Source organism: Pelophylax lessonae (genome assembly GCF_965119305.1).
Source record: "Pelophylax lessonae genome assembly, chromosome: 6".
Taxonomy (NCBI): Eukaryota; Metazoa; Chordata; class Amphibia; order Anura; family Ranidae; genus Pelophylax; species Pelophylax lessonae.
In genome coordinates this window covers 204,224,688-204,237,783 of record NC_138773.1, presented here as the reverse complement: position 1 = coordinate 204,237,783, position 13,096 = coordinate 204,224,688, and the positions used below count along the sequence as shown (strand labels likewise).

The 13,096-nt window shown below is 40.3% G+C and overlaps 2 protein-coding genes across 2 annotated transcripts in view; both read right to left on the bottom strand.

Annotated features, from left to right (window-relative positions):
- Positions 1-12,001, bottom strand: part of LOC309558933 (carboxypeptidase O-like) — a gene marked incomplete at both ends in the record, with an annotated part of 53,437 nt that extends 41,436 nt beyond the window's left edge. Inside the window, one exon of the mRNA XM_082262030.1 lies at positions 11,916-12,001. Coding sequence (XP_082118156.1) covers positions 11,916-12,001 — 86 coding nt within the window. The remainder of the gene's footprint in view (positions 1-11,915) is intronic.
- The window catches only part of LOC309558932 (uncharacterized protein), a 754,545-nt gene that overhangs the window by 82,219 nt on the left and 659,230 nt on the right, over positions 1-13,096 (bottom strand). The window lies entirely within an intron of this gene.

Genomic DNA, 13,096 nt, shown 5'->3' with positions numbered 1-13,096 from the left:
TTTAAAAGAATTATGTGTTATCTATAGACACATTTTTTCATGTGTATTGCCTTTAAAAATAAGCTTGCTGATTTGAAATCCACTCCAAAGGGGATTTCACCACTCTTTAAGGATTTTACCACCAGGATCTTTCTTGTGTCTCTCCGCCTCTTTAACAGCTAATGCATACGTTTCTCTCACTCTTCCCAGGATGCCGGCATTTAGGAGAAAGCACAGGAAACGTTCTTAGTGCAAACCGGTCACTCACTTTATTTAAAAGAAGCTAAAAACAATACACTCACATTTTACAGTGCTGTCCCCCAGCACCAGGTATAAGCACACGGATAGTCTAGGCTCCACCGCATGATACACACGGCAATAACTGGCATGTAAGTGAAAACACACATAGTCAGCCTCTGGGGATGAATCTTCTTACAGCAGGACATGCTTCCTCAAAGGAATTCCAGCATCTGGGCAGGAGTGGAGAACCGCATGAAGATGTCTCATTGAAGCACTACTGGATTTGTATGAAAATATGGGTCTATATCCATGGTGAACTAAAACCCTACACATAGGTGGACCACAGATAGGTGGACTTTCTTGTGACTGTGTAGCATGCGCCTGGGAGTAACCGTCTGTCAGGGAATACCTTGCGACTGGTGAGTACCTGGGAGGACTGGTAAGTATCTCAGCGACTGGTGAGTATCTTAGCGACTGGTGAGTATCTTAGCAACTGGTGAGTATCTTAGCGTTAGTACCAGGGGAGATAGAGGTAGTGTAGGTAAGGAATAGCGGGTCATTACTAATTGTCCCCATAGAGTAGAGGGTAATAATTTCCGACAGGATTGGGGATGCCACTCAGTGCACTTCTTGCTGCATGTATGCATTCCTCTATGAACCAATCGAGGGAGAATACTGCTGTGCAAGATGTGAGTAACTTGTTTCTCTGGAAGCCCAGATCCTGGATCTAGAAAACAAAGTGGCAACACTGCTTAGCATCAACAACCTGGAAAGGAGCTTGGACATTACCCATCAGGTGCTGGCAGGGGCCAGCATAGGGGAGGGTGGAGACGTGGAGACGCAATCATCAGAGGTAGGCAGTTGGGTGACCATTAGGAAGGGTAGATGGAAGAGTGCCAGGGAGGCCAGTCCTGAGTTGATACACCCTAACAAAATTTGCCAAGTTGCATGTTGATGGGGATATCAGCTCAGGGGTGGCAGTGCTGGAGCAGGCACCCTCCCCCAGCTGCCAGGGCAGTGGCGGCTCCAAGAAGGAGAGGGGCCGAGACTCAGGAAAGGTTAGACAGGTTGTGGTAGTGGGGGACTCAATTATCAAGAGGACAGAGAGGGCAATCGGTCGAAACGATCGCGGTAGCCGGACACTATGTTGTTTACCGGGCGCTCGAGTTTGGCACATCGCGGATCGGGTAGATAGATTATTGAGTCGGGCTGGGGACGACCCAGCGATCATGGTGCATGTGGGCACTAATGACCAAGTAAGAGGAAGGTGGAGGATCCTAAAGAAAGATTTCAGGGACTTGGGGAATAGATTGAGGAATAGGTCCTCCAAGGTGGTTTTCTCTGAAATACTGCCGGTACCTCGAGCCACACAAGACAGGCAGAAGGAGATTAGGGAACTTAACAAGTGGCTGAGGAACTGGTGTAGGAAGGAGGGGTTTGGGTTCCTGGAGAACTGGGCTGAATTCTCAGTCGGCTACCGACTCTTTAGTAAGGATGGGCTGCACCTTAATGGGGATGGTACAGCTCTTTTGGGGAGAAAGATGGCCACCAAGTTGGAGGGCTTTTAAAATAGGAGACAGCGGGAGGGCTCAGAAGTAGAGTCAGACAAGAGGGAGCAAAGGACAGAAGGCAGTATTAGGGTCAGCAGTGACAGTAAATCCATAACGTCAATTGGGGGGTCCGTGCGGGCAAACCTCAGACCAAACAGGAATAAAAATAAGCACCATTCAATATCAACTTCCACAAAACTAAGAGGGGTATATGCAAATGCCAGGAGCCTAGATAATAAAATGGGTGAGTTGGAAATGTTGGTACATGACATAGACCTTGTGGGAATAACAGAAACTTGGTTCTACCCCTCACATGACTGGCTGGCCAATATCCAAGGGTATTCTGTGTACCGGAAAGGACAGGGTAGGAAAAAGATGTCTCTATGTCAAGAATAATGTAAGGGTGATAGAGGGGAGTGATATTATGGAAGGGATGAGTAAGGAGTTAGAATCCATGTGGGTAGAACTCCATAGGGAAGAAGTAAAGGGAAAAGTAATTGTGGGGGTTTGTTATAGGCCACCCAACCAAAGGGAGGAGGTTGAGCTGGAATTTATATCACTGTTGGGTAAAGTGGCAAAGCTGGGATCAGTCATCATATTAGGGGACTTCAATTATCCCGACGTTGACTGGGAAGAGGGGACTACACACTTACAGAAGGCCCGTCTCTTCATGGAAACCTTACAGGACAACTACATGTCTCAGTTGGTGGATTATCCTACTAGAGAAAATGCAGTGCTGGATCTATTAATCACTAATGACCCAGACCTAATCTCGGAGGTAGGAGTCCAGGACAACCTGGGCTCTAGCGATCACAGGATGATCACATTTAGCGTAAATAACAATATAACAAGGCAAGAGGAGAACATAAGAACCTTAAACTTCAGAAGGGCAAACTTTCCCAAATTTTGCTCAATGATGGAAAGGGTAAACTGGGACCAAACCCTAGGAACACTGACCACGGAGGAACAATGGGAATGCTTTAGGAACATATTAAACAAATGTATCTCGCAGTGCATTCCTATGGGAAATAAATTTAGAAGAGACAAAGCTAAACCTGGCTGGCTAAACTGTAATGTTAAAAAACTTATTAGGGGAAAAAAATGGCCTTCAAGAAATTTAATCAGAGGGCACAGTGTCGGCTTTCCAGCAATACAAGGAGGCAAATAAGAAAAGTAAACACAAAATCAAAATAGCTAAAATCAACTTTGAGAGACTAATAGCGGAGAATAGTAAAAAGAACCCAAACAAATTATTTAAATATATCAACAGCAAAAAAACTAGGGCAGTGCATATTGCACACATAATTAACAATGAGGGGAGGATGGTTACAGAGGACACTGAAAAGGCAACCGTGCTGAATGCTTTTTTCTCCTCAGTCTTTACACAGGAAAAGGAGGGGTACACTGACCATGACTGTACGGTTAGCAGTAATTCACAGGGCTTGCCGCTATGGCTAACAGAGGGTGAAATCAGGGAAAGGCTGGATAAAATTAACACAAATAAATCACCAGGCCCGGATGGTGTACATCCGAGAGTACTCAAAGAACTTAGCAAAACTATATCCAGACCACTGTTCCTGATCTTTGCTGACAGTATTATGACAGGAAATGTACTAGGGGATTGGAGGAAAGCTAACGTGATACCGATATTCAAAAAAGGGCAGAGGCATGTCCCCGGAAATTATAGGCCGGCCAGCCTGACATCGATTGTATGTAAACTTCTGGAGGGGATGATAAGGGACTATATCGTAGAGTTTGCTAAAGACAACAACATCATCAGCAGTAATCAGCACGGGTTTACGAATGGGCGTTCTTGTCAAATCAGTCTGTTAACATTCTATGAGGAGGTGAGCTGTGAGCTAGATAGGGGGAGACCAGTGGATGTGGTGTACCTGGATTTCGCTAAGGCATTTGATACAGTTCCCCACAAGCGCTTAATTTATAAAATAAGGTCTGCAGGCATTGACCACAAGGTTTGCTCTTGGATACGGAACTGGCTGAAAGGGCGTGTCCAAAGGGTGGTAATAAATAGCGCATACTCAGACTGGTCTGGGGTGGTAAGTGGGGTCCCCCAAGGCTCAGTCCTGGGACCAACCTTGTTCAATTTATTCATAAACAGCATTGAGGACGGGATCAGAAGTTCTATATCAGTTTTTGTAGATGACACAAAATTGGGCAGAGCAATAACTACACAGCATGAGACAGATATCTTACAGAATGACCTGAACAAAATAACAGAGTGGGCAACGACATGGCAAATGAGGTTTAATGTGGAGAAGTGTAAGGTTTTGCACTTGGGGACTAAAAACATAAAAGCACAATACACTTTAAGGGGAGAACCTTTGGGGGAATCAAAAATGGAGAAAGATCTGGGAGTCTTGGTTGATGATAGACTATTCAATAGCATGCAATGTCAGGCGGCAGCTGCCAAAGCTGGCAGAATATTAGCATGCATAAAGAAGGGGATGTATTCCAGAGATAAAACTATAATTCTACCACTTTATAAAACTCTGGTCCGACCGCATCTGGAGTATTTTGTCCAGTTCTGGTCGCCAGACCACAGGAGGGATGTGTTGGAGCTGGAGAGAGTCCAGAGAAGGGCAACTAAACTAATTAGGGAATTGGAGGACCTCAATTATGAAGAGCGTCTACAATCGCTTAATTTATTCTCCTTGGAGAAGAGACACCTGAGAGGGGACATGATAGCAATTTACAAATACCTCAATGGTGATCTCAGCATAGAAAAAAAGCTATTCAGTCGCAAGGATTGCATGAGGATGCAAGGACATACAATGCGATTAGAGGAGAAGCGTTTTAACCTCAGGCAACGCGGGGGGGTTCTTTACTGTTAGGGCAACAAGATTGTGGAATTCTCTACCACAAGAGGTGGTTACTGCAGGAAGTATGGCTACTTTCAAAAGACTCTTGGACATACATCTCAAGGATCAGAACATTAAGGGGTATGAGAGATGATTACGGCCATACACACCTACACAGGTTGAACTGGATAGACTATTGTCTTTATTCAACCTCAACTACTATGTAACTATGTAAGGGTCTGTGAGCACAGCAGGGTGGAGTGAATTTTTTTGGATCAACTATTGACAGAATTGCACAGATTGAGAAATGTATGAATAGCAGACATTGGATTTGAAGTTTTAATATATTTTCCTGCTTGCATGGACATTTACTGATAGCACTTTAGTGAATAATATAAACTTCACTGACAGCACTGGGACTATGGTATCAATCCCCACTTGTGAATGATATCTTGTCAGTGTGGGATTATCTACTCTTTGCACTTTATTTATAGCATTAGAATTGTGAATTTAATTTTCAATAAAACACATAGCACTATTAGTTCACTCATTGATCAGGCTGCTCTCCTCCAATGATCAGACTTGTCCTGACACCCCCCCCCCCCCCTTACAGCCTTTCACTGGGAAGATTAGCATGCTGTTGCTTCTCCTCCAGGCTGCTTGTACCCAAGTGGATCAATCAACCAGTTTGGTACATTCAGCGTGCCTATTAATAGTTTGAACTGTGTATGGACTACCTAACTCTCTAGCTTCATGAGACTATTACTCCTCTTAGTAACCATTGTGTACGGCTAATTACTAGAGCAAGCGCCACATTACTTATACTTTTATACGTACATTTATATGTTCCAGCCTTTACTATTTTTTTTTTCCCTTGTCGCCAATATTGCATTTTTCTGTGTATAATGTTTTCTTTATTTTGTAATTAATTGCAAAAACCCAATGAAAACCTTTGTGAAAGAAAACAAGGGACACACCATTTAATATTAGGTTTGGGGCTCATTTACATCACAATCTCTGCACTTACTGTGCTTTCTGCATTTGCCTATACATGCATTTTTATTGCATTTTTAGTGCATTTACATGCATTTGTAGTGCCTTTTCAGTGCAATTGTTTTTATTATTTTTGTAATTTTTTTTTTTTTTTTACTGAGTAACATTTCCATGCGTTTGCAGTAGATTTAGGTGTGGAAATATGCACCATGGTGTACTTTTTTTAAACACACATGAAAGCACTGCAATGGTATGATCTAGGCTCATTTAAATACATTCATTGTTCTTGCATATGCATTTGTACAGCATTCATATTGCGTTTAAAAATGCACCCATCTGCATCTAGTGTAGTCCTTAATGAACCTAAAAACTATTTATTTTTTTTACAGCTGGCCTAAGTGTAAGGATATAGCACATAGATCCCTTTATTAGTGTTGTCTTTGTGAACTTCATTTGAGTTCATGACGCTGCAATTTTTATTATTGCCCCTAATGTACCATTAACATCTAAAAGGAGCACATGTACACATAAAACGTCTCTTTTTATAGTGTCATAAAGGAAATAAATATTTTGCTAATATGCATGCAATGTATTTACAGATCACTTTAGAGACTATCATAAAAACATTTTTGGATTATGGTAGTGTCTTTATAAAAGGCTTGTTAAATACTTGTGACATAGTCCTGTTAGTGCCCTATTACTTATTAATGCATAAAATGACACGTCTGCATATAATCTTAACATATTCTGTTATGGTGTGTTCACAAGGAGGGATGATAAAATGGCTTACTAGATGAAAAAAAGATGGCATGGTTTATATTTTGACTCATCAATAGTTTCTGAGAGGTCATGATACAATCTAAGTCAAGCTGCAAAAGTTTCTATTAGAAGTAACATTTTTACAAGTAGATCAAATACACTCACAATGACATCAATGCAACCCTGAGTAATATTTAAAAAAAATCTTGATTTTTACAAAGCGGCATACTTAGCATGTACACTATATTGTCAAAAGTATTGGGACACCTGCCTTTACAAGCAAATGAACGTTAATGACATCCCAGTCTTAGTCCGTAGGGTTCAATATTGAGTTGGCCCACCCTTTACAGCTATAACAGCTTCAACTCTTCTGGGAAGGCTGTCCACAAGATTTAGGAGCGTGTCTATAGGAATGTTTGACCATTCTTCCAGAAGTACATTTGTAAGGTCGGGCACTGATGTGGAAAAGAAGGCTTGGCTCACAGTCTCCGCTTTAATTCATCCCAAAGGTGTTGAAGTCAGGACTCTGTGCAGGCCAGTCAAGTTCCTCCACCCCAAACTCAATTGCTTTGGACCTTGCTTTGTGCACTGGCCCAAATAATTTGGTGGAGGGGGGATTATGGTATGGGATTGTTTTTCAGGGGTTGGGCTTGGCCCCTTAGTTCCAGTGAAGAGAACTCTTAATGCATCAGCATACCAAGACATTTTGGACAATTTCATGTGCCCAACTATGTGGGAATAGTTTGGGGATGGCCACTTTCTGTTCCAACATGACTGCGCACCAGTGCACAAACTGGTGCACAGTTTGAAAAAAATATTTATTGTGAGAAAATATTTATTGGAATATCAACCTATGGAGTGCAAGGCAGAATATTAGCATTTAGTTAAAAAATATTGAACTCCAGGCCAGCCTTTCTCACTCTTTTTCAGTCAAAGCCCCCTTTAGGCCTCATGCACACTGGACGTTTTTCATTCCACAGCTACAACTTTCTACAGCTAATGCTACTGCCATTTTTATAATGTTCAGCGTGCATTAGAAGTAAGTAAAATCTCAAGGCACCCCAGTCTAAAATGTAAAAAATTTAACTGTTACTTACCAATGGGAAAAGTAAGGCTGGGAAAAAGCACACAACCATCTTGATGAAATTAACTTCACATCACAAGCCCCCCCCCCCCCCTCACATCAGAGGTGCCCCATCATACCAGAGGTCCCCCATCTCCTTAGAGTACACCATCACATTAGAATTCTAAATAGAAATCAGAGGGCCCCCCCATACATGACAGCCCCCCATTACATGTAAGTCACCCCTATTCATCAGATACTGCTTATCACATTAGTGTACTGCCATCACCACCAAGCCCCTATTAATTACTTCAGAATCCCTCCATCACAGAGCCCCCCCCCCAGTAACACAGTTCCCGCTTTGCAGAGCCCCCCAGTCACACAGTCCCCCCATCACAGAGCTCCCCTATCACACAATCCCATCTTCACATCAAAGCCCTACCTTTTGGCTCCAGCAGCGCAGCAGGGGAGAGGAGGTGGAGAAAGTCAGGATGAAACAGACGTCTGCTTTTCCTGAATGATGGGGTGGCCCTGCATGCCACCTGCACTGCATCAGAGTCATGTACTGCCATAGTGCAGGAGAGCCAGTCGCCAATGCCAGAGCAATGAATGATGCCACATGTCCTGGCCTTAGACCATCACTGGTTGTTATGGTGCTGGCAGCCAGCTCATGACGCTGGGTTCTGTGTTTGTGGCACCCCGGGGGGAACCCAGATTGCACCCTGATACCGCATTCACACTGAAGCGGCACGACTTCGGGGGTGACCTGTGAAGTCGCGTGCAGCGCGACTTCGGCACGACTTGCACGGACTTCACAGAATGAATGTCTATGCAAGTCGCTCCAGGTCGCCCCGAAGTAGTACAGGAACCTTTTTCTAAGTCGGAGCGACTTGTGTCGCTCCTATTAGAACGGTTCCCGTACCACACAACGGACCGCGATGGACCTCAACTTGTCAGGCTGACAAGTCGTATTAGTGTGAATGGAGACTGATAGAGAAACACTGCTCTAGTCTAGTTATTATTTGTAAAACAAAGTGCAGAACCTCAATGGAGCAACAAATAAATAAACCTTTAAAGTAATAGAGTGTCACATAAACCCCAATGTGCCTAAGCATACTATATATAATGTGATTATATAAAAATGAAAATAATCAACTAGAATTATATGAATATAAGAATCAATTAAAAGTTATTTTACAGTCCAATGTGGCACCTTTGGTGCTTGTTTAGAATATTGATCTTTAACCACTTGCCGACCGCCCTATAGCAGTTTTACTGCTACAGGGCGGTCGCGCTGTGCAGGGTTATGCATATATACATGATCCTGCAGTTCCAGGTATCAGGCACGAGTGCGTTCTGCCGGTGGGTCACTCTCGCTGTGATTCTATGTAGCAGGAGCTGATCAGAGATTGCGGTAGACCTGATGTCTGTCGGCACACGCTGATCAATCGGTACACATGCATGACAGCAATCTGCCTATGGAAAGAAGGCAAATCGCTGTTCTGTCAGTAGGGAAAGCATTGATCCTGTGTTCCTGCAAAACATTAACATGGATCAATGCTTTACCTTAGTAGAAGCACCTCCCACACAGTTAGAAAACACTGACTAGGCACACAGTTAACCCTTGATCATTCCTGATGTTTAACCCCTTCCCAGCCAGTGTCGTTAGTACAAAGACAGTGAATAATTTTAGCACTGATCACTTAATTAGTGTCCCCAAAAAGTGTCAAAAGTGTCAGTTAGTGTCCCAACCACAATATCGTAGTCCCGCTAAAAGGTGCTGATTGGCGCCATTACTAGTAAACAAAAAAATTATCCTATAGTTTGTAGACTCTATAACTTTTGCGCAAACTAACCAATATACCCTTATTGGGATATTAATATTAATATTATATTATTATTTTTATACCAAAAATATGTAGCAGAATACATATTGGCCTAAACTTTTAAAGAATTTTTTTATTGGATATGTTTTATAGCAGAAAGCAAAAAATATTGATTTTATTATTTCAAAATTGTCAGTCTTTTTTTGTGTATAGTGACAAAAAAAAAAAAAAATGCAGTGGTGATCAAATGCCACCAAAAAAAGCTCTATTTGTGGGAGAAAAAAGGACATCAATTTTGTTTGGTTATAGCATTGTACAGCCACGCAATTGTCAGTTAAAGTAACGCAGTGCCGTTGCGCAAAAAAAAAAGCATGGTCATGAAGGGGGTAAAATCTTCCGAGGTCAAGTGGTTAAAGTGCTTGGCTGTCCTGAGCATGATAACTAGTCTTAGTGATGTGTACATTTTACTAATAAAAGAGTGAGGTTATTTAGGGTATGTTGCTAACAGTAATAAGGAAGCACCAGTCTCCTATAAATGTTTATAGTTACAGTAAAATGTTGGATTTTAATTACATTGTCATAATGTTATCTCACTATTGTTGGAATCATAACCACATCAAACTTCTGCCACTATGTTATTGTATTTAAGATCCTTTCAGGATAAGCAAAACTGCAGTCTAACACTGGTTACAATACATTATAATTTTAATTACAATTAATGCCGAATTTTGGTCTATGCTTAATAATTGTGTGTATTCTGTTCCTATAATGTATTAAAGGCATACCAGTTTATGATATGCATTTACATATCATTTTATTTAAATGTTAATTATTATTATTATTATATAGGATTTATATAGCACTGACAGTTTAATCAGTGCATTGCAACTTGAGGGTAGACAGTACAAATACAATACATTGTAATACCGTAGGAATCAGAGAGCCCTGCTCGTTAGAGCGTGCAATCTAAGAAGTAATTATATATTCTATATTATTATTTTTCTAATTATATAGCTATTTTTTTTTTAATTTTATTTCCATATTTTATTTCCTTACATATCTATGCTCAATATCCTTTATCACAAACATATTAGTCAATAGTGTATAATGAGCACAATCGTTTGTGTTCTTTGTGTTCCTGATGAAGGAGGACCTCTGAAATGTGTTGGATTAAATCAGTACCTAATACAACCTGCTTTTGGGACCTTCCTTCTTGCAGATATAGTCCCTACTAGAGCAGTGTAAATGTAACGGGGGGTTGCAATCCCACCCCCCCCCCCCACTATATAAAATAGTTAAATAAATACAATATAAAAAACATAATAAAATAAATTATGGTTGAAATACGCTTTAATATAACTTTGCTGTGCAGCCTACTGCTTAATAAACATCCATTGGTGGATAAAAGAGGCAGCAGCATAAAAGTTAGAATTTTTCCTATGGAATTACTGATTTGTAGGGATGAGTAAAGTTAAAATTTTTATTTTTCTAACATATGTGTGAAAATTTAGGAGTCTTCAGATACATTTGGTGGTTTAGGCAAATTTCACTGCACTTAATGAGAAAAGCAAAATTAGGCTTGGTGTTTGTTGGTATTACATAAGCTGTTTTAACTATGCTAAACCTGTTCTTGTGCTACAAAATGGTCCCTTATTAGTCATATAATATTTTTTTATACAGAAAGAAAACATGCACAGCATTTAAAAGTAAATCAAAAAGGTAAAATTGTTTTGAAATGATTTTGTGCATTAGGCAGCCCATTCAATTAGAAGTGGTGCCTTAACACAATGCAAATTGATGTTTGGCATAACACACTTTAATGCTACCATAAAAAACAAACCCTGTAAATAGGCATTAAAAAAAAAACTGTAAGCAAAACTGAGAGTTTCTGAAATCACTCTGTTCATCCTTACTGATAAGCTGAGTGAAAATATTTCCCACTATACTACTTTGGTTTCCAGCATCTTCTGTTCTGATAAACTCTCAAGCCTTTTACATATTTATCAATGCATGCAAATAGTACTTCTTTTATATCATCTAATTTTTAAAAATCAGGAAAATTAGTTAAGAAACCCTAACTAAACATGGATTTTCCAAAAATGTAATCTGCTTTGAGCAATTTGTGGTATTGTATGTGGTTAACTCTTTCAATATCAAGTCTTTGAATCAGCCTCTCACAAAGTTTTTAACATGAAGAAATCCTTAAAATACCTTTGTGGTATTAGGGAACCCCCTACTAGTGTATTGGTCATATTGTGGCTAACATTTTTTACATTTGAGGTCATTGGGAGGAATCCCCCATTACAGATAGTTTTAAAGAACATTGCCGACAATGGTTATTTACCCAAGAGGAAGAAATTGCTAATTGGTGAAGAAACCCCTATCAGCCTTTGGAGCAAGCCCAGGGTTCTATGGAGCCCAGGTTGAAAAAGGCTGTTTTAAATGAATGCTTACATTTATAAATACTTTTAAGACTCTACAATAGGGATCTCAAACTAGTGACCCTCCGACTGTTGCAGAACTACAATTCCCATGAGGCATTGCAAGCATGACTTCCATAGGCAGAGGCATGACGGGACCTGTAGTCCCGCAACAGCTGGAGGGCCCCCAGTTTGAGACCCCTGCTCTACAATGTAAAGTATAACAGTTATAGTGAAAATATGATACATTTTTTTTTTGTACTCACCCATAATATGTCACCCTTTTTGAGATGACTGATTGTGTATACAGAAAGGATGCTAGCAGGAAAATTGACCAAGTTTGGGACTTCATCCTCTATTCTCAGGCTGTATCTTGTACAGTGTGGTGGGTGATCTTGTTGAATCTATGAGGTATGTGCACATTTTATTCTGGTAAAAATTTGCAACCCGGTTGTAATATGCAATAAAGATAATGTTATCTTCACTATCTCCCCTTGTCAATTAGTTTTACAAGAGAACCATAAAGTTCCTTATGACAGCTTTTTATATACAGTACCTATCCGTTTTACCTTTGTATAACATAGCATTCAACACTTTATAAATTTGAAATTTCCGTTGGAACAGATAAGAAGATCATTAGAACAAATTATTTGTATTGACTATTTCTATAAATTCTGCGAAAACCGTTCCACCATAACTATTAGGGCACTATACGGGCATTCCAATCAGGTCCGGCTGTCAGTTTTTCAGGCAGACCTGATTGGAAATTCTGTGTAGCCCTATGGATAAGAGGATGTAAACAGATTTGTGTCTGTTTGTACCCCCTTCCCTTCAAGTCTGTCCAGGTATGAAAAAAAAAAAAACAGAAAAGGATTGAATCCTTTTCAGTTCTTCCAGACCTAAACATGATAGATTGGAGGTAACCTGATGTAAAGGGACAGTGGAGTCTGTTTACATCTGGCCACACATAGAGCTGCCATGGGTTTGCCCGTGTTTGCTGGACATAAATTGGCATGGATGTAAAAAAACCAACGTCTCTCTAAATTTGGCTCTGATTCAGCAGGGGATCTGCTCATGGATCTCCTGCCAATCCGAATATACTCTGCTCCATGTGAAAGGACCCTAAAGCTTAATTTTTATTCATGGTGCCAAACAGTACTTTGTGGCTGATATAAAACTGTGGTTAGTTTAAATGACCAATCATGTGAAAGTAAACAAAAAATGCATTTTTGCTTGCACCTGATTGGATATTATATGGATTACAGCTTCACTTTATTCATTACACTAATTCAATATTTACTTGCAAAGCAAACATACCTTTTGGAAAAAAGGAATTAATTAAATGTTCTATATTTGTTTAGTAAATCAATCCATTTTTAGTTGGTGTTTTTTATCAATCTGCAATATAAGCATTCACACTGAAATAACCTGTACTGTTATCACAAAA